General features: G+C 37.1%; 1 protein-coding gene across 2 annotated transcripts in view; it reads right to left on the reverse strand.

Annotated features, from left to right (window-relative positions):
- The window catches only part of LOC122794164 (avidin-related protein 4/5-like), a 262421-nt gene that overhangs the window by 69782 nt on the left and 169666 nt on the right, over positions 1-22973 (reverse strand). The window contains exon 3 of one of the 2 annotated variants that reach the window (XM_044062368.1): positions 720-933. In XM_044062368.1, coding sequence (XP_043918303.1) covers positions 720-933 — 214 coding nt within the window. Of the gene's footprint in view, positions 1-719; positions 937-22973 lie in introns of both variants that reach the window. The other variant, XM_044062367.1, reaches the window with a different exon arrangement.

A 22973-nucleotide genomic window follows, 5' to 3' on the forward strand; every position in this document is an offset into this window, starting at 1 on the left:
CATTTTCAGAATTTTCATAAGGAGTTCACAGCATACCTCTCAGCTGTCCAGATTTTCGCACAATGCCCAGATTTTGCCTCATATTTTTGGCCTATTCCTCAAAATGTGTGTTTTTTCTAGAAAATCACTGGGCTGATCTGAGGATTGAAGTCACTAAATAATGACATACATTTGAGCTTCAAACTTCAAATCCTTGAGAAAATGTATGTTAATACAAACCCTGTTACTCTAACAATTTTTTTAAGTTTATAAGAGCAGTATTTAACATCTGGTCCTATTTTTGCACCTCTCCCCATGTTGTTAAGCTTTGTCAAAATTTCTTACACTAACTGGTTGAGAGGTATGATTCACGACACAGACAATTTCAAGTGAATCTACTTCTTCTAATGTACGGTTCAGTTGCATCAACCCTGCTTAGTGTCTCTCTTTCATAAAGGGAAGTAAGGCTACCTTCATATAAGTGGTATATCTTCTGTATTCTCTATGTATTTGGAGACTTACAGTAATTTAGTTTTATGGCATCACCACTCATACCAAAATAGAACTTATGGCACAGCTAAAACAAATCGGAATATTAAGTGATAAACGAATACATTTATAAAAGTGAAAGCTATGAACACTAACAGTAAAAAAGTAAGAACAGACAAAATGAATAATTAATATATGAGGATAAAAAGGAAACACTATTACACTGACAAAAAATTTACTTAAATGATTACCTGAAAAGGACCATCTAACAGTGAAGCCAAATGTGAATGAATTGTCCTGCTGCTGGAACCCAACAATATCTGACAATTTGATGTCATCTTCAGTTTCCTCAGATTTCACTGCTGTTAGGTAAGTACCTTCGAAAAGGTTTCCATCATGTTCATCAATAGAAAGTATAGAGCCCAGTTCATTCTTCCATATACCAGCCAATGACGGTGCCATGGTCTGCTGGAGTACAGGAATAAAGTTTATTTCAATAGTGTCTTCATATAGTGAAGATGTACAACATCTGTACTTTCAACATTTAAATACTATTTCCGTTATTTGAAGTTTTACTTAAAGACTAGCCTGCTCTGGTTATGACATCATTAATGTTCAGCAGACTAATTAATATCACATACAGTGGTAAGCAGAGGTCATAGTTCTGGTAAGAAAAATGAAGATGGAACACTTTGTCGCCTAGCATATTTACTTCTAACTTAAAAACTTCCAGTAGCAACAATGATTATCTTTCAGCCATACAAACACTATTTAATAACCAAAAATGTTTAGAAAACAACAGAAGCAGATTGTGTATGTGCCTGGCTTGCCCTCCAGTTAGAAACATATGCTACTTTTTGGGGTTGCAGAGTGACTTTCTGCAATTTCAGAAATGAAGTGACTAAGCTATGCTTAAAAACATGGGTGGCCTAACACCAGGCTGTTCTTCCGGCTTATCTGAACTATTTGAGGTCAGCTAGTGGTAGGTCTTCTGTAGAATAGTGGACTTCAACATTCCCTACATTTGTCTAGTATCTCATGGTGCCTTCCTGGTCTTCCTTCAGCTGAAACACTTTCTGGGCCAAAGGCATTTTCAATTGATATTAAGAAATTTATACTTGCATATGACTCTGTGTGCCTGTGTGCTAGTGTTTTTGAGTGAGCATATGCTTGTACATGTATGTGTGCATAAATGTGTGTGTGCTTGTATGAGTGTTTACGGATTTTTGTGTATGTGTATTTGTGTGCGCGAACATGCATGTACATGCATACGTGTGTATGTGTGTGAATGTTACATGTGCATGATTGTGTGTGACTGTATTCTCCTGTGATAGCTAGAGCCGTTTATATCTGTTGACTGAGGTTTAACATATTTGTTTCATAAGCATATCCTAGTGGTTCTTAGCTTGTAGGATACTTTGCTGTCTGTGTTTTATTGTATTATTTTTGCTCTCCTTAAACATTTGGTAAACCTTTTGCTTGAGATCTAAAGTAATATATTAAAAAAGGTAATTACAAAGTATTAAAATATTAAAACAAAGTATCACAGAGTTACTACATATGAAATACACGGAGTGCTGAACTGAAAAAAAAAAACAGGCCGACAACGGTAATATGAATAAAGCAACACTGTATAATAATGTTGAATCATATAGTTCAAGATCGATGTACTACTGCACCTTATGCAGTGAACAGGAAGAAGAAGCACCTTCACATGCGTTCATTTTGTTTCACACTCGAGATAAGTCTGTAGCCACTATTGGCAGACTCTCTACTGTAGTATCCTCATGTGGAGTCAAGCCAGAGAAGCAGTGAATACTATAAGTGCCTTCAACCCAAGCAGATGCAGAAAAACATAGACCATGATGCAGCTTTTGCCCACTACCAGGGGCAGCTGCTGCAGCAGAGATGCTGGGCTGTACAGCCAAAGTGATACATCAGACCAATCATATTTATGTGATCTGAGAATTTTCATTTTACATATTTTCCACAAGTAAATAAATGCAGCCTATAAGCGACTTAGTTATGCTTTTTTTTCTAATCTAAGCAAGCTGTCAAGCCTCCATGCTCCAAAGCATGCTGCACATGCTTATGAAACCAATGTTGAATATCTGAGCTGTTTCCAATATAGTTCAGTAATAGCAATACCGTCTTTACTTTAGTGTGAGCTGTTACATGCATTTTTAACTGTACCCCCCCAAACACACACAACCCCTTCTCTTACATGCAAGCAGTTTGGGCCTGATTTGGCTGTTAGTAAAAACAACCTCATTCATATGGAAGTGTGTGTTCTACCTGGTGAAATGATATGTATTGACTTGTAACCTCCTTGAGGTTCAGTTAGCCATCTGGAACCATTTGTCAACTTGGTATGTGAACTGCCTTTATGAGCAGGGATCTATACCATATAATTTGAACTTAAAAAAATTAATTGTATTTAATCAAGTAATGTAGACATAGATCTTTCCTTTCTATCATTTTCTTAGACTTTATCTTCTGAATGAAGTTCTGAGTTTTACTGGATAAACCATCTTCCTGCACCTCGTGTTCGATTTTAGGCAGTATCCACTGGTGCCCCACCAGCGGCAACCCATCCTTCAAGCCAGAGCAATTTTAAGACTCTGTATAGTTAAAATACTTAAGCTGCTGGTCAGCATTTTCTTCTCTGAGCCAGTTGCCTAGAGTCACTATATGTGCCACAACACCAGATGAAACAAAGAAGTACTGCAAAAGCCAGCCACCAGCTAGATGCACAATCACCTCAGCATCTCAGTAATGTAATCTTTTTAAACCTAATACCAGAAGAGTAACTACAGAGAGAGCAGTGCCACTCTGTACTACCAAATCATTCCAGCATTTCATTTCATTTTCATATCAGCGACTAGCAGTAATTTGTACTTTATTTTCTATAACATGTGACTCCGCATTATACTGTATATATTATTTTGTTTGAAGAAGGTGTAATAACCCACATTACCACATCAGTTTAGTTTGATTTTCTTTTAAAGTGCTGAAAGGGATTGCTGTACACTGCACACTTATGCACACTGACCATTAACCAGCAGCTGATTGCTAGCATGTCTGAATTGACATTTGTTACAGCAACTGCCTTAGGTAACCCCTCTGGGTATTTAACTTGTACAAATGCCTGTGCTTTTGTGAATTATCTTTTATTAAACAGCATCTAATGACCATTACCATGAGGACACGTGGATGACAGAAAGGGCAGACTACAGCTACGTGTACCACTGCTGAATCCAGAAAACTACAGAGAAGCTGACGCAACTACTGGTGAAATAGTAGATCTGCTTTCTGATCTATCAGACAGGGTCTTATTTAACTTGGTTTGAAGGTTATCATTTTTCCTTTCCCTGAGATCATACTATCTCATAAGATGTAAATAAGGATGTTGTTATAAATGCCCTTCTGTTATTCTTCATCTGTTTTTTAAAGATCACTTTTACCCTCTTAGTGGGATACATATAATATTTTAGCAAGGTATAGACTATTTTTTTCATCTTGCACTCTCCTGTTATTCTTCAAAAATGGAAGATATGTGTCTGTATGTGTGTGCATATATGTGCGCATACTGTATGTGCATGTGCTTGCATGGACATAGGTTTCATGGAAACATAGGAACAATGTTAGGCAAATGATCACAGGGACCATAAGATACCTACCCATACACAACTTTAAGTATAGAAACACTTAAAAGTTCCTGCCACCCTTTTTGAGCCCTTAATAGTGCTTACCTGCCAAATCAGACAGGGCATGCATAATAACCTGGAGTAAATTTGTTTCTATCCATCCAGTTATCAAGACCAGCATTAAAGGTAGTCAAAGTAATGCTTTGTTTGACCTGTAGTGGTAACGTATAACATAGGTTTGACCTGAAGTGGTAATGTATAACATAGGTTTGACCTGTAGTGGTAACGTATAACATAGGTTGTGAATACATTGAATTAGGAAACTACCCCTCCAGCAAGTCTTGCTTATTTACTGGTGTACCTTTAGCTGCCTAGTGTAGGTGTTTGTAGAGCCACTGGCTTTGTGAAGAAATAGGAGGCCAAACAGGAATGGATCTTTTGTGGCTTGAAAAGAGAGACATATGTCACCTCAGAGCACTTGACAGACTATTTAATAGAAGGAGAATTGTGCTTCTATATTGGGATGGTTGAAATATTTAAAGCCTTTAATTTTCTTGGTTAGAAATCTTTTTTGGGATAATGGCAAAGGGAGACATAGGTCACCTCAAAGCACTTGACAGACTGCTTAACAGAAGGACAATTGTGCTACTCTATTGGGATGGTTGAAGGATTTTAAGCCTTTACTTTTCTTGGTTAGAAATTGGGATAATGGCAAAGCTTCTGCAAATGGTTTGAACACAGATATACATTTGTATGCACACATATGGAAGTTTATACACTGTGTGTGAGAGAGAGAGAGAGAGAGAGAGAGAGACAGAGAGATATGTAGACATACAAAGCATACATTCTCCCACTACATAAAGGGAGCAACAAATACTGACGTTTCCAATTTCTGCCCAATAGCCATACTCTCCCCAGTATCTAAAACCCTTGAAAAATGTCTACATTCTCAAGTTTTAAACTATCTACTCCAAAACCAACTTCTTTCACCTTCCCAACATGATTTCCAGCCCGGTCATAACACTACAACAGTCATTATATCTTTCATGGAAACAGTCAATCAAGCTCGAAAGTCTGGTAAACTTGTATCCACACTCTTCCTTGACCTCTCCAAGGCATTCGATATAGCTTCCCATTCTCTATTTCTCACTAAACTGACTCACCTTGGTGTTACCCCCTTCATTAAATTGGCTCACTAGCTATCTTACAAATAGGCAGAAATCCACAAAATGGCATAACACCTGCTCATCTTTTCTAAATATATCTGCAGGCATACCCCAAGGCTCCATACTAGGTCCCTTTCTTTTCAGCATATTCATTAATAACTTCCACTCTTCTCTTTCCAATGGGTCAGTAATACAATATGTGGTTGACTCAACAATTATCTGTACTGCCAACTCTACATCCGAACTTATATCACTTACCCAAAACGCCTTCTCATCCACTGAAACCTGGATGGCTAACAACCACCTTGCCTTTAACTCCAACAAAACTAAGCTTCTACTGTTCACTCCCCAAAAACTATCCTCTTAAATAAGTCTGAATTCACCATTTACTCTCAAAATTATGCTACCATTGAAGTAGTCTCCCACTCAAAACTTTTAGGGATCACCATAGATGAAAGCCTAACTTCTGACTTGTACATCCACAACAATGTCAAAAAGAAAACTGGGTACCCTCTACAGACAAACATTTCCTAAACCATTCTTCTAAACAAACCCTTGCTTCAACATTTTTTCTACCTTCTCTCCTCTATGGTGCTCCCCTCTTTACCAATATTCAGTCCTCTCTGAAAACAAAAATTGAGACTTGTTGCAATAAAATTGCCAAGTTTGCAATCAATGCAAAATACTCCTCCCATCACTGCTACTCTCTCCACTCACTGAACTGGTTTGAACTTTCACATTACCTCACACACTTATAACTAACTACAATACACAAAATCATCTATAAGCCTTCTAGCTGTCAAGCCCTCACCCCAGTGATAACTCTGTACCAACCCAACAGATCTCTCGGATCAAAAAAACAATTTCTCTTACAGGTAGAAAAAACAAAACGTCCACCTGGTCAAATGCTTTACTCCTTCACTATAGCCAAACTCTGGAACTCATTCCCATCAACTATCAGAACAATTAGCAATGCATCCTCCTTCAAGAGGTCTCTATGCCATCATCTCTCCACCTTGTGGCAATGTTCTTGCACCTCCTCTCAACCATCTATAACTTGAGTTCCTTTACACAACTATCTACTAACACTTAACATAATCCACCTATATGTTTACTATAAAATATGTAACATTTACATCCACCCATTTAACTATAACTCCCTAGCTTCTCACTCTACTTATACTAATACTCCCTCTTAATCCTCCATCACTCCTACTGCTGCACATTAATATACTATCCTATAAATGCCTTATTACCTTATCTTTCACTAATATGTTGAACTAACTATAGGAATCGTATTACATTAATACAAACAATACTATTCTTAATCCAACAACCAGTGGTCATCTAATGAAATATGATATTAATTATAACTGCAAATGTTTTCTTTTCCTTTGTGCCTGACTGTACATATATTGTATTCTTGATTGCATGTTGTAATTTTCTGTAATTTATAAATGTTTGTAATAATTTAATTGTATGTATATTGTATGTACTTATATTGGAGCTTTTCTCCCGAGGCCTCCACTAACAATGGGTTCACTTTGGCCCAGTGGACTTTCCTGGTAAACAAATGCACATAAATAAATAAATACATACATACTCACACGGCAACTACTACTTTTCACTATTTATTTACTGTCAGTCATACATGTTGTGATGATGTGAGATAGTAACTCAACAAACTCAAGACTACACAATTACGGCAGGAGTGCAAGGCCAAAACCCAAAATTCAAAACTAAAAACAATGGCCAGCACTCATACAGTGAGAAATAATTCAGTAATAATAATAATAGTTATATACCAAAAATTAATAACAAAATGTATCAAATAATATATGAACAAACCAGTTTTGGCTCATGCCTTCATCAATGCCCTATAAAACTACAAAACAAGTCAGCTTATATAAGAAACAACCATTAAAGACACCCCCTCCCTCCACCAATGCAGTCATAAAAATATCATTAAGCCCAGGGGGAAAAGTGCACCCAATTTAACAATCCACATACGCTCCTTTTTTATTCAACAATTCATGCCAACCCAGCTTATTAGGATTTTTAAAAACTATGCGGTCTATAGCAGTAAATCTAAAAACAGATGTTTTAAAGTATGTTTATACAAAGCATTAGAGAACTCTTTATTTCTTATGTTACTTAAATGTTCATAAACACATGTATTAAATTGCCTACAGGTCTGTCCAACATAAAAAGCCGAACAGCTACACTATGCCAAATAAACAAACCATTCAGGATAAAAATTATTACAACATGGAATATCAAATACCATAGACGTATTACAAGATGAAAACTGTTTATCTTCAGAACATGTCCACAAGCTATACAATGGCCACATGGAAAACACCCAAATATTGGTGTAGCTTCCAAAGAAATTGTTTACTGAGACCCATAGAAGAAGTTTTTTTAATTATTTAAATAATTTCCAATAGTTTTCCCTCGCCTATAGGTGAAGGAACAACAGGTTGGCAAAAGTTTAGCAAGTTTATGGTCAGCCATAAGGATTCCTTAGTGTTTATTAATTAAATCACAAAAAATTGAGTATTGCTACCAAAACTGGTAAAACGAATATGAGTGTCACATTTTTCTTTACTTTATATTGTAACAGTGAATTTCTATCCATAGACTGAACCAAGTTCTGAGCTTTATAAATAACAGACCAATTGTATCCCCTGGCCAGGAACCTTTTAGTAGATTCTTCATGATGTTTTTCTAATTCAGTTTTTGAAGAACAGATCCTCTTCAAAATTGTGATTTTGGAATATTTTTGATGATATGTGATGGCAAAAAAGCCCCCATAGCTGTCCCTTTAAGTTGTAAATAACAAACAATTCCCATCAAAGTAAAACACATTTTGGGTTAAAACATGCTCAGTTAAACAAAGCAGGAAAGTGTTAAATCCTGGACTATAAATACTTAACTTATTTAACCAAAACTTATAGCCATTAACCCAGCCAAATGCGGGATAAAAGTATACAGTGATTTTATGCCCAATGTACATATTTACCAAAGTTTTTCTAGTTGCATTTCTTTCACAATGTTTATGAATTCAGTTGTATCCTTAATTCTAGATCGAACACCAATCAATGATGGTCTTATAGGTTCATAGTTATGTACTAGGCTATTGGGCCAAGGGCCTACGTAAGCCTAGCCAACAAGGTTCCCTGACTTATGCCACCCAAGAAAGTTAATTTCCTGTGCCCCTATCGAGCAGAGCCACAGAAGTGATCCCCAGGGTGTATTTCCTATTTCCCATCTACTCATCAAGATTTTTCTTAAAGAGTGCTAATGAGGAACTTTGCTTGACATAGATGAGTAGTTTGTTCCAGAGTATAGGAAGTCTCTGGGACAGGAATCTATCCCTCCAGCATGTCCTGTTTATTGTGGTGACAAGGTTTAGGTCCCTAGAGTGTATAGCTCGGAGGGATTGGGATTTTTTAAGGTGTAGCATGTCCAACAGCTCTGGGTTTAACATAGCTTTATATGTTAGGCAGAGATTTCCACGGAGTAGGCGATATGCTACAGAGTAAAGCTGGAGTTTTTTGAGACGGTCAATGTTTGGGCATCTGTTTTAGGCCAGTAATCCTCTTTGTGAGGTACTTCTGTGGCCTTTCCAGCTGCTGCAGATGTCTTGTGAGGTACATTCCAAAAGGGGTGTTGTACTCTAGAATGGGTCTAATGAGTGCCGAGTAGAGGGGAACAATGACCTTTTTCCTGGATGAGAACCCTTTTGTGATGAGGTGTGCCACATAAAAGGATTTCCTGACTACTGTGGTGATGTGATTATCAAAGAAGAGACTACTGTCCACCTGGGTCCCAAGGTCTCTTATCACACATTCGGCGTTAAGTAGACTGCCGTTTATGTGGTAGTTCATGGGTACAGAGTTTTTACTGAAGGGGATGACAATGCACTTTTTGGCATTGAGCTTGAGGCCATGCCTCTGACACCAGGCATCTGTCTCAGTGAGGCCCTTCTGTAGTATGTCCACATCATTTGGGGACTCGACTAGGGCTCATAGTTTGCAGTCATCTGTGAACTTCGTTAGCCAGAGGCCTTCTGTGGTAGCCTGTACTTTAGAGAATTAGATACCACACAGGAGAGGTCCCAGGACTGAACCCTGTGGTACTCCACTTGTCATTGGTTTGAAGTCAGATTTGGAATCTGAAACTTTTACAGTGTGGGTTTTGTCAGCGAGCCAGTTGGCAACCCATCTTGTGATGTAGGGATTTATACCTAGTTTAGTGGGTTTAGCTATATTTCCAGAATGGGGGATGGTATGGAAAGCCTTGGCGAGATCAAGATAGGCTGTGTGAACCACCTTACCCTCGTCTAGGGCTTTGGTGACTGCCTCAAAGAAGCCGATCAGGTTCAGAAGGCATGATCTGCCTTTCACAAACCCGAACTGGGTGGGGTCGAGAGTTTGGAGGTTACCAATGTCTTTGTTTATGAGTTCCATGATGATATGGTCCATGGCCTTGCAGACCAGGCTTGTCAGGCTAATAGGGCGATAGTTCCCAGGATCAGTGTTGGCTCCCCCTTTCTGAAGTGGGATAACTGTTGCTGTGCACCATTCAGTAGGCACAAGATATTTAGATATTTAGTAAGAAAAGCTGTAAGGGGCTCAGTCAAGGATCCATGGCCTGATTGTCTGGAATACATCTAGGGTCCTTGTGGATTTTAGGTAACATGTACAAAATGTCGGGGAAGGGGAATTAGAAACAGTCAAATGATATAATGTATTTTTAGTAATAATACCTTCATCTAGAGGCAAGTGTAAAAAGGCATTAATTTCCATTTTAAAGTGCAAAGTAGGATCCAATACCATCTTCTCTTAAAACTGTAAACCATTCAACTGACTATGGGCTTCCTGTAAATAAGAAGCCCAATCCCAAATAACCACTGCACCCCCTTTATCAACACTATTAATGACCAAACGAGTGTAATGTTTCAATGTATTAAGTGCATGATATTGTTCAGCAGTCATATTTCTTTTAGGACCCAAGTAGTTATAAAAATTAAAGTGCAATTATTTCAATACTTTTTGCTGAAAAGCAGAAACAAATTTATTCATAGATGGAGAGAAAGACGGTTTAAAATGAAACTGTGGCTCTGTAGATACATTTTGATTATCAAAATATATTAACAAATTAAGTTTTCTACAAAAAGAAATATCATATACAAAAGTCTCCTCAGTCACTGAATAAGTCAAAACAAACCCAAGTCCCTTATTAAGTACCTCTGTTTCAGCAGTAGTAAGAACAGTCTGAGACACATTATATAAAATGTAACTACCATCTATTTCGGTAACATCAGCCGAAGCAGTGCATCCAAAGAATCGGCCTCTTTTAGTGTGTTTATGTCCAGCCCATCTATTGCTGGTAAAGGGTTTTTCATTTTTGGCTGCAGGAGAAAGAGATGCCACCTCTATATCAGTATCTACAGCCGAAGAAGACTCCTCAGCTGAAGATTCAGTAGTTGCCACAGACTGTTTAAGAATGGATCTAGGTCACTTCTTATGGTCTTTGTTTGGACCCTGAGAAAAATGGGTTCATATTTCCTAGAAAATTTAACAGTTTTACGATAAACAAATGTTTTTCCCCCCAAGATAATCTGGAACATCTCTTTTAAATTTTTTAATTTTACGAGCTTGTAAATCACGCTCAAAAATAGCCAATCCTGATGCCAAGAAATCAAACTGTTTATTATATTCAGGATATTCACAAAATGATTTGACCTCGTCACAATTCCGTTTAACTTCTAGTGAAATCCTAGAGGTCTGTCACTCCTAAAATGCAATTAAAACATGTACAAACATCATGGAAGCAGCTTGTTGTATTTTAGACCATTCTTTAACCAATAACTCATCAGGATCATGTACCATAGGCTGCATACAAATCCGCAAACCATGCGGACAATATGTTTTCACTTCATAAGCCTTTAAAAGTCTCATGTGCCATACATTGGCTCGTAACTTTTTAATAGAGGCAGTCAGTTTTACTCAAAAGCTTGTGCACAAGTTGGAACTGATGAAAGAACAGTACCTGATTTATCACTGGAAATAGTAGCCATGTTATCAAATACTTGAATATCATCCTTATCCAACAGTAGTCCAGAACACAAAGATGTTAAATCCATGTTATTAATGGTTTCCATACTGGACGAACTGAACCAGATTAAGGAAGGTCAAACAATAGAGGTGCTGAACAACAAGCAAGGAGTATGGTCTGACAAGGCCAACAACGTAGACAGAACAGAACTCAACAAAATCAGACTATGCAAGTATGGCAAGAATGCAAGGCCAAAAGCCCAAAATTCAAAACCAAAAACATGGCCAGCACCCAAACAGTGAGAAATAATTTAATAATAATAATAATAATAATAATAATAATAATAATAATAATAATAGTGATGGTTTATTCATTACTTTATTTATTTTATTTATTTACATTTGTTTACCAGGAAAGTCCGACTGGACACAGGTCCATTTTCAGCAGAGGCCCAGGGGAGAAAAACTCTACAGAATAAAATGACATGATAAATGGCATACAATCTAGTCAAGGTAATTTTACAGCATTGATGATGATGACAGGATTAAATACAAAAGCACATTTGTTAAAGTTTAAGAAGAGCACACTTAACAAAAATAAATAACAAATTGCATCAAATAATACATGGGCAAACCGGTTTTGGCTCATTCCTTCAGTGACTGAGGAGACTTTTGTACATGGTGTTATTTCTTTTTGTAGAAAACTTAATTTGTTACTATATTTTTATAATCAAAATGTATTTACAGAGTCACAGTTTCAATTTAAACCCTCTTCTTTCTCTCTACCTATGGATACATTTGTGTCTGCTTTTCAGCAAAAAGTATTCAAAGAATTGCACTTTAATTTTTATAACTACTTGGGTCCTAAAAGAAATATGACTGCTCAACAATATCATGAACTTAATACATTGAAACATAACACTAGTTTGGTTATTAATAGTGTTGATAAAGGGGGGTGCATTGGTTATTTGGGATTGGGCTTCTTATTTACAGGAAGCCCATAATCAGTTGAATGATTTATACTTTTACCAGAAGATGGCATTGGATCCTACTTTGCACTTTAAAAAGGAAATTGATGCCTTTTACAATTGGCTCTAGATGAAGATATTATTAATAAAAATACATTATATCATTTGACTGTTTCTGATCCAACTTTGGTAAATGTGTACATTGGACATAAAATGACTGTATACTTTTATCCCACACTGAGCTGGGTTAATGGCTATTGAGTTTTGGTTAAATAAGTTAAGTATAGTCTAGGATTTAACACTTTCCTGCTTTGTTTAACTGAGCATGTTTTAACCAAATATATGTTTTACTTTGATGGGAATTGTTATTTACAACTTAAAGGGACAGCTTAGGGGGACTTTTTTGCCCCCATTTATGCTGACCTTTTTATGGCATATGTTGAAGAACAATTAATTTATAATCCTAGTCATAACATTTATATAGATGAGATAGATATTTGGCGTCACTATCTTGATGACTGCTGGCTTGTACAGACGTTTGATGTTATATATTTAAGAGAATTTTTGCAATATTTAAATGATAACAAATGGGGTATTCAGTTTACTATTTCCTTTGATATTAAACAGATTTCCTTTTTGGATGTTATAATTATAAAAAATGATGTGGTACACTTAATACTTCTCTTTTTTGGAAGGGTTTTCATTATAATTGTGTTTTGGATGTGAATAGTTGTGATCCATCACATATCATCAACAATATTCCAAAATCACTATTTATGTGGGTAAAGAGGATCTGTTCTTCTAAAACTGAATTAGAGAAACATAATGAAGAACTTACTCATAGGTTCCTGGCCAGGGAATACAATAGGTCTGTTATTTATAAAGCTCAGAACTTGGTTCAGTTTATGGGTAGAAATTCACTGTTACAATATAAAAGTAAAGAAAAATGTGACACTCATATTTGTTTTGTTACCAGTTTTGGTAGGAATACTCAATTTTTTTGTGATTTAATTAATAAACACTGGGGAATCCTTATGGCTGACCAGAAACTTGCTAAACTTTTGCCAACCTGTTGTTCTTTCACCTATAGGTGAGGGAAAACTTTTGGAAATTATTTAAATCATTTAAAAAAAACTTCTTCTATGGGTCTCAATAAACAACTATCTTTGGAAGATACACAAATATTTGAATGTTTTCCATGTGGCCATTGTACAGCTTGTAGACATGTTCTGAAAATTAAACAGTTTAGATCTTGTAATACATCTAATATATTTGATATTCGATGTTATAATAATTGTTCTTATGAATGGGTTGTTTATTTGGCACAGTGTAGCTGTTTGGCTTTTTATGCTAGACAGACCTCAGACAATTTAAGACGCGTTTATGAACTTTTAAGTGACATCAGAAATAAAAAGTTGCCAAATTCTTTGTATAAACATACTTTAAAACTTCCTACATCTGTTTTTAGGTTCACTGCTATAGACCACATAGTTTTTAAAATAATAAACTGGGTTGGCATGAATTGTTGAATAAAAAAGAGCATATGTGGTTTGTTAAAATGTGTGCACCTTTTTCCTCTGGGCTTAATAAGATTTTTGACTGCACTGGTGGAGGGAGGGTGTGTGTCTTTAATGGTTGTTTCTTATATAAGCGGATTTGTTTTGCTGTTTTATAGGGCACTGATAACGGCATGAGTCAAAACCGGTTTGCCCATATACAGTGCTGACTGTTGTTTTTGGTTTTGAATGATGTGAGATAGTGCCAGCTGTGTCAGGGGGAGTAGGGCAGTGCATGTGTAACATATGCCAGCACAGCTACTTGAATTTTTTAAAGAATTATACGTCAGTTGAATATCAAACTGATTTGTACAGATTCTTGTGTTAGAAGTGTATTGTAAAGTTGCTTGTGTTAAAAATTATCAACTGTGGGTCCTGCTGGACAGAAAAGAAATATACATGTATGTCAGAATGTATTGTTGTAACTGATGAAATGCATATCTTTTAACAGAGGATGCTGGAATGTTAAGGTCAGCTCAGCTGACCTTAAGAAAAATAGCCTGAAATTAAATGACTTGGTTTAGGCCATAAAGATTTTATCTAACAGGTCTGAATGCAGCCAGAGACACATTGTCTGTGAAAAGCCTGGGGTGGGATCCTGCTCTATTGTCCTTAGTGGTGAACTAATTGTTACCCCGGGGTGCCAAAGAATGGCTCTTTAGTTTCTGCAGGAAAGGTGGAAGTGTTGGAATTGATTTACAGTTTTCAGATGTTGTAATAAACCTTAGATAAAGTTCTATGTGTGCATGTGATACATCAGTGCTAGATCCTCGCTTAGTTTCTAGTGAGAGGGTAGTGTGAGAACCACAGAGTCAGGTGACCAGATGTGATGTCATTCTGTAGCCAGCACTGAAATTGTATTTGAATACTAGTGAGAGATGTGAGGAATGCACTCTGTTTTTGGACCTGACAAGACACTTACCATTTTCGTCTTGCCTTGGTTTATTCAGTAACTATGGAATAGTGATTCGTAAGTCAGTTAAAAATATAGTGAGATTAGATAAAGTTGCTCTTTCTGTATCCGAGTGTTTCCATTTGTGTTGTTTTTATATTTCTTGTGATTGAAACTCTGGTGTTTATTGTAAATAGATATTCAGTATTTTCACGTTTTCTTTTTCATTATTTATTATTAAATATATCTATACCTTTCATTGTGGCTGGTCTTTCAGAACATATTTAACCTTTGGGAGTACTTGCATTTATTTACTGGCAGTGAGGCTCTACGTTCTTGAAAGTCTTTCTGCTTGGTCAAACACTACCATTTGTATAAGTATTCATTTTAATAAATGTAATTGGGTAACCTGGTAAGATCCTTAAAGGAAAACAATTGGATATTAAATCCAATTGCTCTATCTGCTGTTTCCTTAAGTCCCCCTTATGTGCTACAGGCAAAAAAAAAATAACTGCAGCTTTAAAATAAACTGATCTAAACAGTTTTAAACCTGAGCTTCCTAAATCTCCGTACTATTTGAGCTTCCGTTTTCAAACCAAAAATAAAAATGTCTACTTGGCTCTTAAATAATGATGCCACATCTGCCACAGCTCCTCAAGTCGATCCCTGGAGGTTTCCACCCCCAAAGTGAAGTAAACTCTGCCTTATTTCCATGCTGCATTGAACCTCCTGTGATCCTCCCACATTGTGATGTCATTGCAGTCTTGGCCAGGCCGCTATTACCCTAATAAAACAGAGTAGCTGCTGTGTGGAACTTCTTTTCTAGCGAGGTGAATGCTATCGGCTCCATTTTGTGTGAAGGACTTGCTGGAAGCTGGGATTGCCTGTCTTTTCTCGAGCATTGGAAGATTTCAGTTAGTAAGGTAAGTTATAAATGTAATTTTACATGTCCATGTGTCCCTAGCAATTAAAGAGTGCATTGAATATCACTCAGTCTACCGGTTCACTCTTACCTATTTAAAGAGTTTCCAGCATCATTATTATTAATGTAAAGAAGAAAATACAGCTGTGGAAATGGAGCCAAAGTGCCTCACTGCATAATGTTTGTTGTCTATTGTGTTTCAGATTAAACTCTCAAGTGGGCTGGAGCGAGTGAAGTTTGAGTTGGGACTGAGGCCATTATTTGTCTCCCTGCAGGAAGGGTTTACACATTTCAAGAGTGCTTTACTTCAAAGAAGAATAGCTAAAAATAAGCAGGGGTTAAGATAACAATGGGGACTGAGCTAAACGGGAGGATGAGGACTGTAAAAAGGCCTCGCCCTGATGAAGCTGGCTGTAGCATCGTGAATTATACAGGAATGCTGTTCCCTGTAGTATTTAGAACAAGGCCAGCAGTTATATTAAAGTAAAAAAAAAATACGTGATTAAATGCACGTTTACATCATATTGCATACAGCTCGCCGAGAACCGAGCCAAAGGAAGCATTTATTAACGTCCGGCCGTATGAAATAGCACTGTGTTACTAAAAATCAATTATTTCGCTTTCATTTGTTTAAAACTCGCGATCGAGTCGGCCCCTTTTCTGCTGAAGAAATTAATTCTGCCAATGTTTGGGTGGTGATGTTGCTGGTCGAAGTAAACATTGTATGTACACTGCTCTGCCTTTAAATATTTAAAATATCGATGCTTTTAAGTGTTAAACAAGAAAAAAATAACACATTCTTGTTTCATATAACATCATATTTGCAAATGTTAGACGGACCAATGATTCAAAACCTATTGTACCATGCCACGAATAAACCGCGCAGAATTAACATTAATGTGGTACTACATAATTGGCCACGATGAGCATCCATCCCAGCATGATTATATCACCACCTTATAACCCCCAAGTAGAACATTTATCAGCCAAACGTCAAATTGCTTTATAACTCATACCAGAACGTTAATTTCGCTACTATTAAACATCTATAGTCATAGTTCCTGATCACCAATCCACACATACAGAGATAGTAACGTCAAAGTGACAGATATTTAAATTAGACACTATTGACTAGGTACAATATAATTCAGTGAAATAAAAAACATGCACAAATATGTCGACAAAGTTATGCTAACCTACACGAGTGAGAATATGAGCTGAGAAAATCGTGTGAGGGAGCACATCTTGTTACGGACTGGCAACTCATCCAGAATTCGTTTCTCTGTCTTGCTCCTCCTGAATGCTGCCCCCTTTGCAGTCCTGAATTTGATTAAACAGATAACTGGGATGAATGAGGAACAACTTAATGGTTCCGCCCAGACATAACGTGGCAGCAAACCGTAGCTGAGTGAAACTGCCATGCCAAGCTAATACATAAGAGAATTTAGGATGTCCCGACTCCCCGCGTGCTATAATTTTCATAATGGCATTATTTTTGATCAAATTTACCTTACTACAGCAAGCCTAAAATGTGCCTTAGCTACTAAAACTTGTGACTAAAGTTCTACTACGTGACAATACATGAGGGATGTGTAATTTCCTTATCCTTAAAGCCTGCATAGTCATCTCTTGGAAACTGTAAATTAGGTATCATAAGTTATTCTAATTTAGTCATGTCTCTTTGCCCCTAATTTTATGAGAGGCTAGTGGGGGCAACTGAAGAGTCTATCCCACTCATCCTGTTCCACTTATGTACATATTTGGTGCCTGCTCCCTTTACATCATGCCTTAAATATCTATTTATCTCATGCCGAATGTGAATAATTGAGTGATGAACCATATATCCCAATGATTAAAACATGTTTTTTTAAAGGCTGTGACAGTAAAGGTGGGAACACGGATGACTCTGCATCAGAATCAGTTCTGTCAGCCTCACAGATCAGCTAGTTTATCTCACAAGACCCTGATAAATATCAATACCTGTACTTTGCTGTGTGATTTACAGTTTTAGCTCACTCTGACCCATTAAGTTATTTCTCAAGCTTAGCTAACAAAATATGATGTGTCCTAAAATTGAGATGCATATGCTAGAGACTATCCCATTCTAATTATTTATTTGTTTGTTTCTTTGTGCAGTTATTTATTTCTTAGCAAGTTAGTTCTATTGGGTTATGTTCGTTCACAGAGGTAACCTGAGGAGAAAAGCTTTTACTATTACATTAACTGCCAGAGCATATAAATTTTAAAGGTCAGTTAGCAATTGATACATATATTTCTACAAAAGCAGTAATAAAACTTACCTTGAGTATATTATTTTACTCTGTGTTGTATGTTTAATACAACATGCAAGGATAGGCTCATAGCAGATGTCTTTCATTTGTTAGTAGTTCAGATAGTCAATTTTTGCTTGATTCTGTGTTACATCAAGCATATGTGGTCAACGTATCTATAATGAAGTGAAAATGGTTTGTGTGTGCTTGAATGTGTGTGAATATTTGTGTATGTGACTATATGCATGTGTTTCAATGCATGTCTACATGTGTGTGTGTGTGTGTGTGTGTGTGTGTGTGTGTGTGTGTGTGTGTGTGTGTGTGTGTGTGTGTGTGTGTGTTGGGGGGTGTTGTGTTTTGGGTGCAATGCTATAACAGTGGGGTAAGGAGCTTTTCCTTATTCTCCACTGTTGAATGATCTCTGAATTATTATATTTTATTAGCGGGGTGTGAGGGATGCAGCACCCCCACACGGAGGTGCAAGGGGGATGCCCCTTGCAAATCACCTTTTTGTTTTTTGTCAATGTGTTTTTGACATTTCTATTGACTCGCTATAGTGTGTTCTATATTCTGAAATGTCAAATTAGTGGTATTCGATGTTTCAGTATAAACTTCTCATAGCATAGTTATTTATTAATTTACATTTGTTAAGGAGGTAGATGAAGCAGTTCAAGGACTATTTTCAGGTCATGAACTGAACCACAAGACATTGACAACTATTCAGGGTTGTAGTCAGAAATGTATATTTGGGACTCAAACCTAATATTATTCAAAGTTGTTAGCTCCCACCATCTATGTAACATTTACAATATGCACTCATTCCTCAACATGTTGCCCTATACACATTGAAATGGGCACACTATATTAAACTGTTTACACAACCATAAAATGGTCATTTTAAAGCTACATTCTCATCATAAAATAAATTTTGTATAGATACTCTAAGCATTAACCCAGGGTGGTGGTGCTGCGGTAATGTTGTTGCCTCACAGTAAGACGCTGTCCGGTTTGATTCTCAGCTAGAGCAGTTTCTGTGAGGAGACATAGGTGAATGGGCGTACCTTCGTTGAAGGTTGTGCATCAGGGCTGGTAACTCGGCACGTAAAAATCAATGGATGAATGTACTGATGAATCCGGTCGCCAGCAGCATTGTATGCCCGAGTTTGTAAATGCTGGTGGTAGCTACGAACACAGGAGGAATATTCTGTACAGACTGGCGTTACTGACGTCACCAAGTCATGCCATATCTGCGATTCCTGAGATCTACAGTTTATGCGCGGCGCTGTTTACCTGATCGATTGCAATAATCAAGTGGAAACCACATGGTGGTAGAGTTAAACCATGCTGGCAGGAATCCAGTACCCTAACTCCATCAACCTGACCCTGTATCTGGGTAAGTAACTTGCATAATAATTTATTGGTGATATAGATTTCCTCTGAGATACCAGTAGAAGGAATTGCCTGAACAAATTCCATTTATGCAGGCTTGAAGGCTCCATTTTCTGTGTTTTGGTTCTCCAAAGCTATGCTCTGTTTATGCAGGCTGGAAGGTGCAAGCGGATGATCGTACAGTGAAACACAGCACTGTCACGACAGAAGTAAGACTATTTTGTTCTGCTGCTATTGTAAGCTTTTTTTCCCCCTTCTGTTAATTAAACTCCCACGACCCACGTGCTGGCGACCTGTGAAGGCATTTTAACGAGCTTTGCAAATTTAGAATGGCGTACAAGTTTTCAGAATTACAATTGATAATAAGCAGCTATGGTAAGAATGAAGCTTACAGAGTTGCAAAACATAAGCGGAAATGTACAAATTAACTTTTTTGAAAGAGGGTGTTGATGAATGCACCAACATTTGCTGTTGGTACCTTGTATAACAGAATATGCCTCACAAAATAAGAGTTTGAGTTTTTTTTCCTTGCATCCTACTCTCCCATTTCTCTGCTATGCATTATGTTTTTTCACCGACGTAACGCTATGTCCATTGTTACCACTGGTGTTAGTTTCAGTCAGTGTCATATTGCTGAAGTACTTGTTTTGGAAATGGGAAAAGTTTTTTTGAGTTTAGTAGACAGTGTAGTAGTAGTGTGGTAGTAGTAGTAGTGATTGTCACCATACTAGATTTGTCCTAGGAGTTAAGAGATTAAGAGCTATGTTTATACAGCCAACCCTGGAAGTGAGTTGATATTTTGGCGAGCAGCAATTCTGAGGATGGAAGTGTGTGCCATTTGGAAATTTTGGTAATAAGCATTTTTTTCCTGTGGAGCTGGTGGTGAGAGTTTATAGCATTGTAATTTTATTATAATATAGAACACAAAGGATATATCACATTTATATATAATGTTTGGCATTTTTAATGACAGTTTGCAAATCTATTTAGCAATACACCTATTGAGTTTTTTAAGAGTTATAGTACTAATATAAAAGTGAATAAGTAGGCTACAACAGTGGAAAATAAATCCACAAATAGAAAAATGGTCACATGTAGGCAGCCAACAGAGTATGAAAACAGTGTATTTTTTTGTCTTGCTTTCTGTTTAAAAATGATTACCTTACTAACATTGGTTATGTGTGCTGTATGTTAGTTCTGTAGCTGATATAATTGCATTGGTGTAGTCCGTTTATGCAGGCTGGAAGGTGTGTGTGCGCATGCGTGTGTGTGCGCATGTGTGTGTGTGTGTGTGTGTGTATGTGTGTGTGTGTGTGTGTGTGTGTGTGTGTGTGTGTGTGTGCGTGTGTGTGTTGGCCCAGCTACCTATGACTGGTATTTAGAATTAGGTTCAAACCCTGTACCTTAGGTACAGGAGCCTGCATTCTCTACCTACTGTGATCCAGGGAGTTTGGTCTGTTATCTTTTTTTGGAAACACATGGTAACATAATACACTACTGTAGCAACATAATTCAAAGATTATACAAGCAAAATTTAAAATGTGGCCCTGGTTTTGGGGCTTTACCCCCTTCCCAAATAAATTTTGGCTTTTTCCAGATTTCTTCTGCTGTGAAATTGAGAAATTTAGTTGTGTCAAGTGGGTGGTGCAGTGGTAGTGTTATCGTCTCACAGCAAGAATTTTATGGCTTGATTCTTGGCTGGGGTGCCTTCTCTGTGGAGTATGTATGTCCTCCCTCTGTCTGTGTTTCCTCTGGGTGCTCTGGCTTCCTCCCATGTTCGAAAGACATGCATGTAGAGCATTTCTCCCTGGGCCTCTGCTGAAAATTGACTTTGTTCCATGTTGGACTTTCTTGGTAAACAAATGTTAAATAAATAAAAAAAAATGATAAGAGCTTCAGGGGAAGAGAAGTTTAGTATCTGTTTGTGAGTTATTCTCACTAGGGCTACCTAACATTTTTAACTGTTAGGTTGTAGTTATTATAATGTAATAACTTAAAAAATATAAATGGAAAAAGTTATAATGTATAATGTAAATGGTATGAAGAAAAAATGCATAAATTACAATTTTATGCTAGCGGTTGCAGTATATTAGAAGTTAAAAAGCAAAGCTAATTATCCACCTAAGTCTTGTTCGTCTGTACTTGTAGTCATTCTCTTGTCTTCAAGCATTTTATTTTATGCAGTCATCTGGAGTCTGCTGAGGTTAACATCTCCTCAGAGTGTGTGGGGATTAGGACCATGCCTGTGAACCGCTTGGATATGTTAGCCATATTATGTGAAAATGCTGCATAGCTGAGCTGGGACTTTTATAAGAGTGCTATATAGGTGGGATTTTAGCATGACGAATATGGTCCATATATGGTCTTTGTCCTAACAGATGGTAATAACTCTGTCTTATATTACACCTGTACCAGGAATATAATGCATGTCTACTCAACAGATAATGTGATGCAATTTCCCACCTACACAGTAGGTGTTCGTTTCTGAATTTTTCATTTTGGTGCTTGTACATACCAGGAAATGTTACTGAATGGTTGTTTCAGTGAAATCTTTCATTCTGGTGCCTGTGCATACATTATATTGAAGGGCTCGCATTGTTGAATGCTTCATTTTGGTGGTTTTAATACTAGCTAATCTTACAGACGTTTCGTTTGGGGAAGCATTTAATTTTGGACATTGTGCATACCTCAACATTCCACTGAAGGGGTTGCTTGGGTGAAGTGTTCATACTGGTGGTTGCACATACTAGGAAATGTTACTGAAGGCTTGTTTGTGGAAAAGTTTCATTTGGGTGCATGTATACCTAGACATAATTACGAGGATGTTGCTTGGGGTAATAATTCATTGTGTATCAGGGAACTGCTTGTGCATACATGATCTCACTGCTGAAGTGACTGCTGGGCCAATTTGTGTCATTTTGGTGCCTCTGCAGACAGAATGCAAACAACCGGATGGGTTACTGGGGTCATATAGAAAGTCACTCTGCAAATTAAATCGAGTTACATTACTTATAGTACAGCGCAGAAGACAAGAAACCACTTCTGCTTGTATTATTCTATTTGTGATTATACTGCCTGAGTGAAATAAAAGTTATTACTAAGTGACTACTGACAGCATGGAGCTACCATATTTTTTGTGCATTTCTCCTGGCCTTGTCAGTCATGTGTGGAATTTAGGTGGGAAGAAGGGCTCAGTAATATCTAACTGTTATACTATTTGACTGAATGACTCAGGTTTTCTCCTTACTGATACTGTTTTACATAACACCTGCACCAGGTAACATAATGAATGCCTATTCAACAGGTTATGTGCACCAATTATCACCTGTGTTTTAGCATGCATACTTTTGCAGTAATAAAAGGAAGGTCATTATCACATTAGCAATATGTGCAGTTACAATATGGCATTGAGTCATTATCACTTTTTTGGGAAAAGTCTCAGCTGCTGTCACTGTTATTCACATAAGTAGAAGTCGTTATCACTTTGGTGAATGCACAAGCCAGGTTGTGTTTGTGTGTGTGTGTGTGTATGTATGTATGTATGTACGTATATATATATATATATATATATATATATATATATATATATATATATATGAGGAAAACTCATGGGTCTTATTGTAACCAGAGTGA

This window comes from Protopterus annectens, chromosome 2.part1, assembly GCF_019279795.1.
Source record: "Protopterus annectens isolate FY-2018-M chromosome 2.part1, PAN1.0, whole genome shotgun sequence".
Classification (NCBI taxonomy): domain Eukaryota; kingdom Metazoa; phylum Chordata; order Ceratodontiformes; family Protopteridae; genus Protopterus; species Protopterus annectens.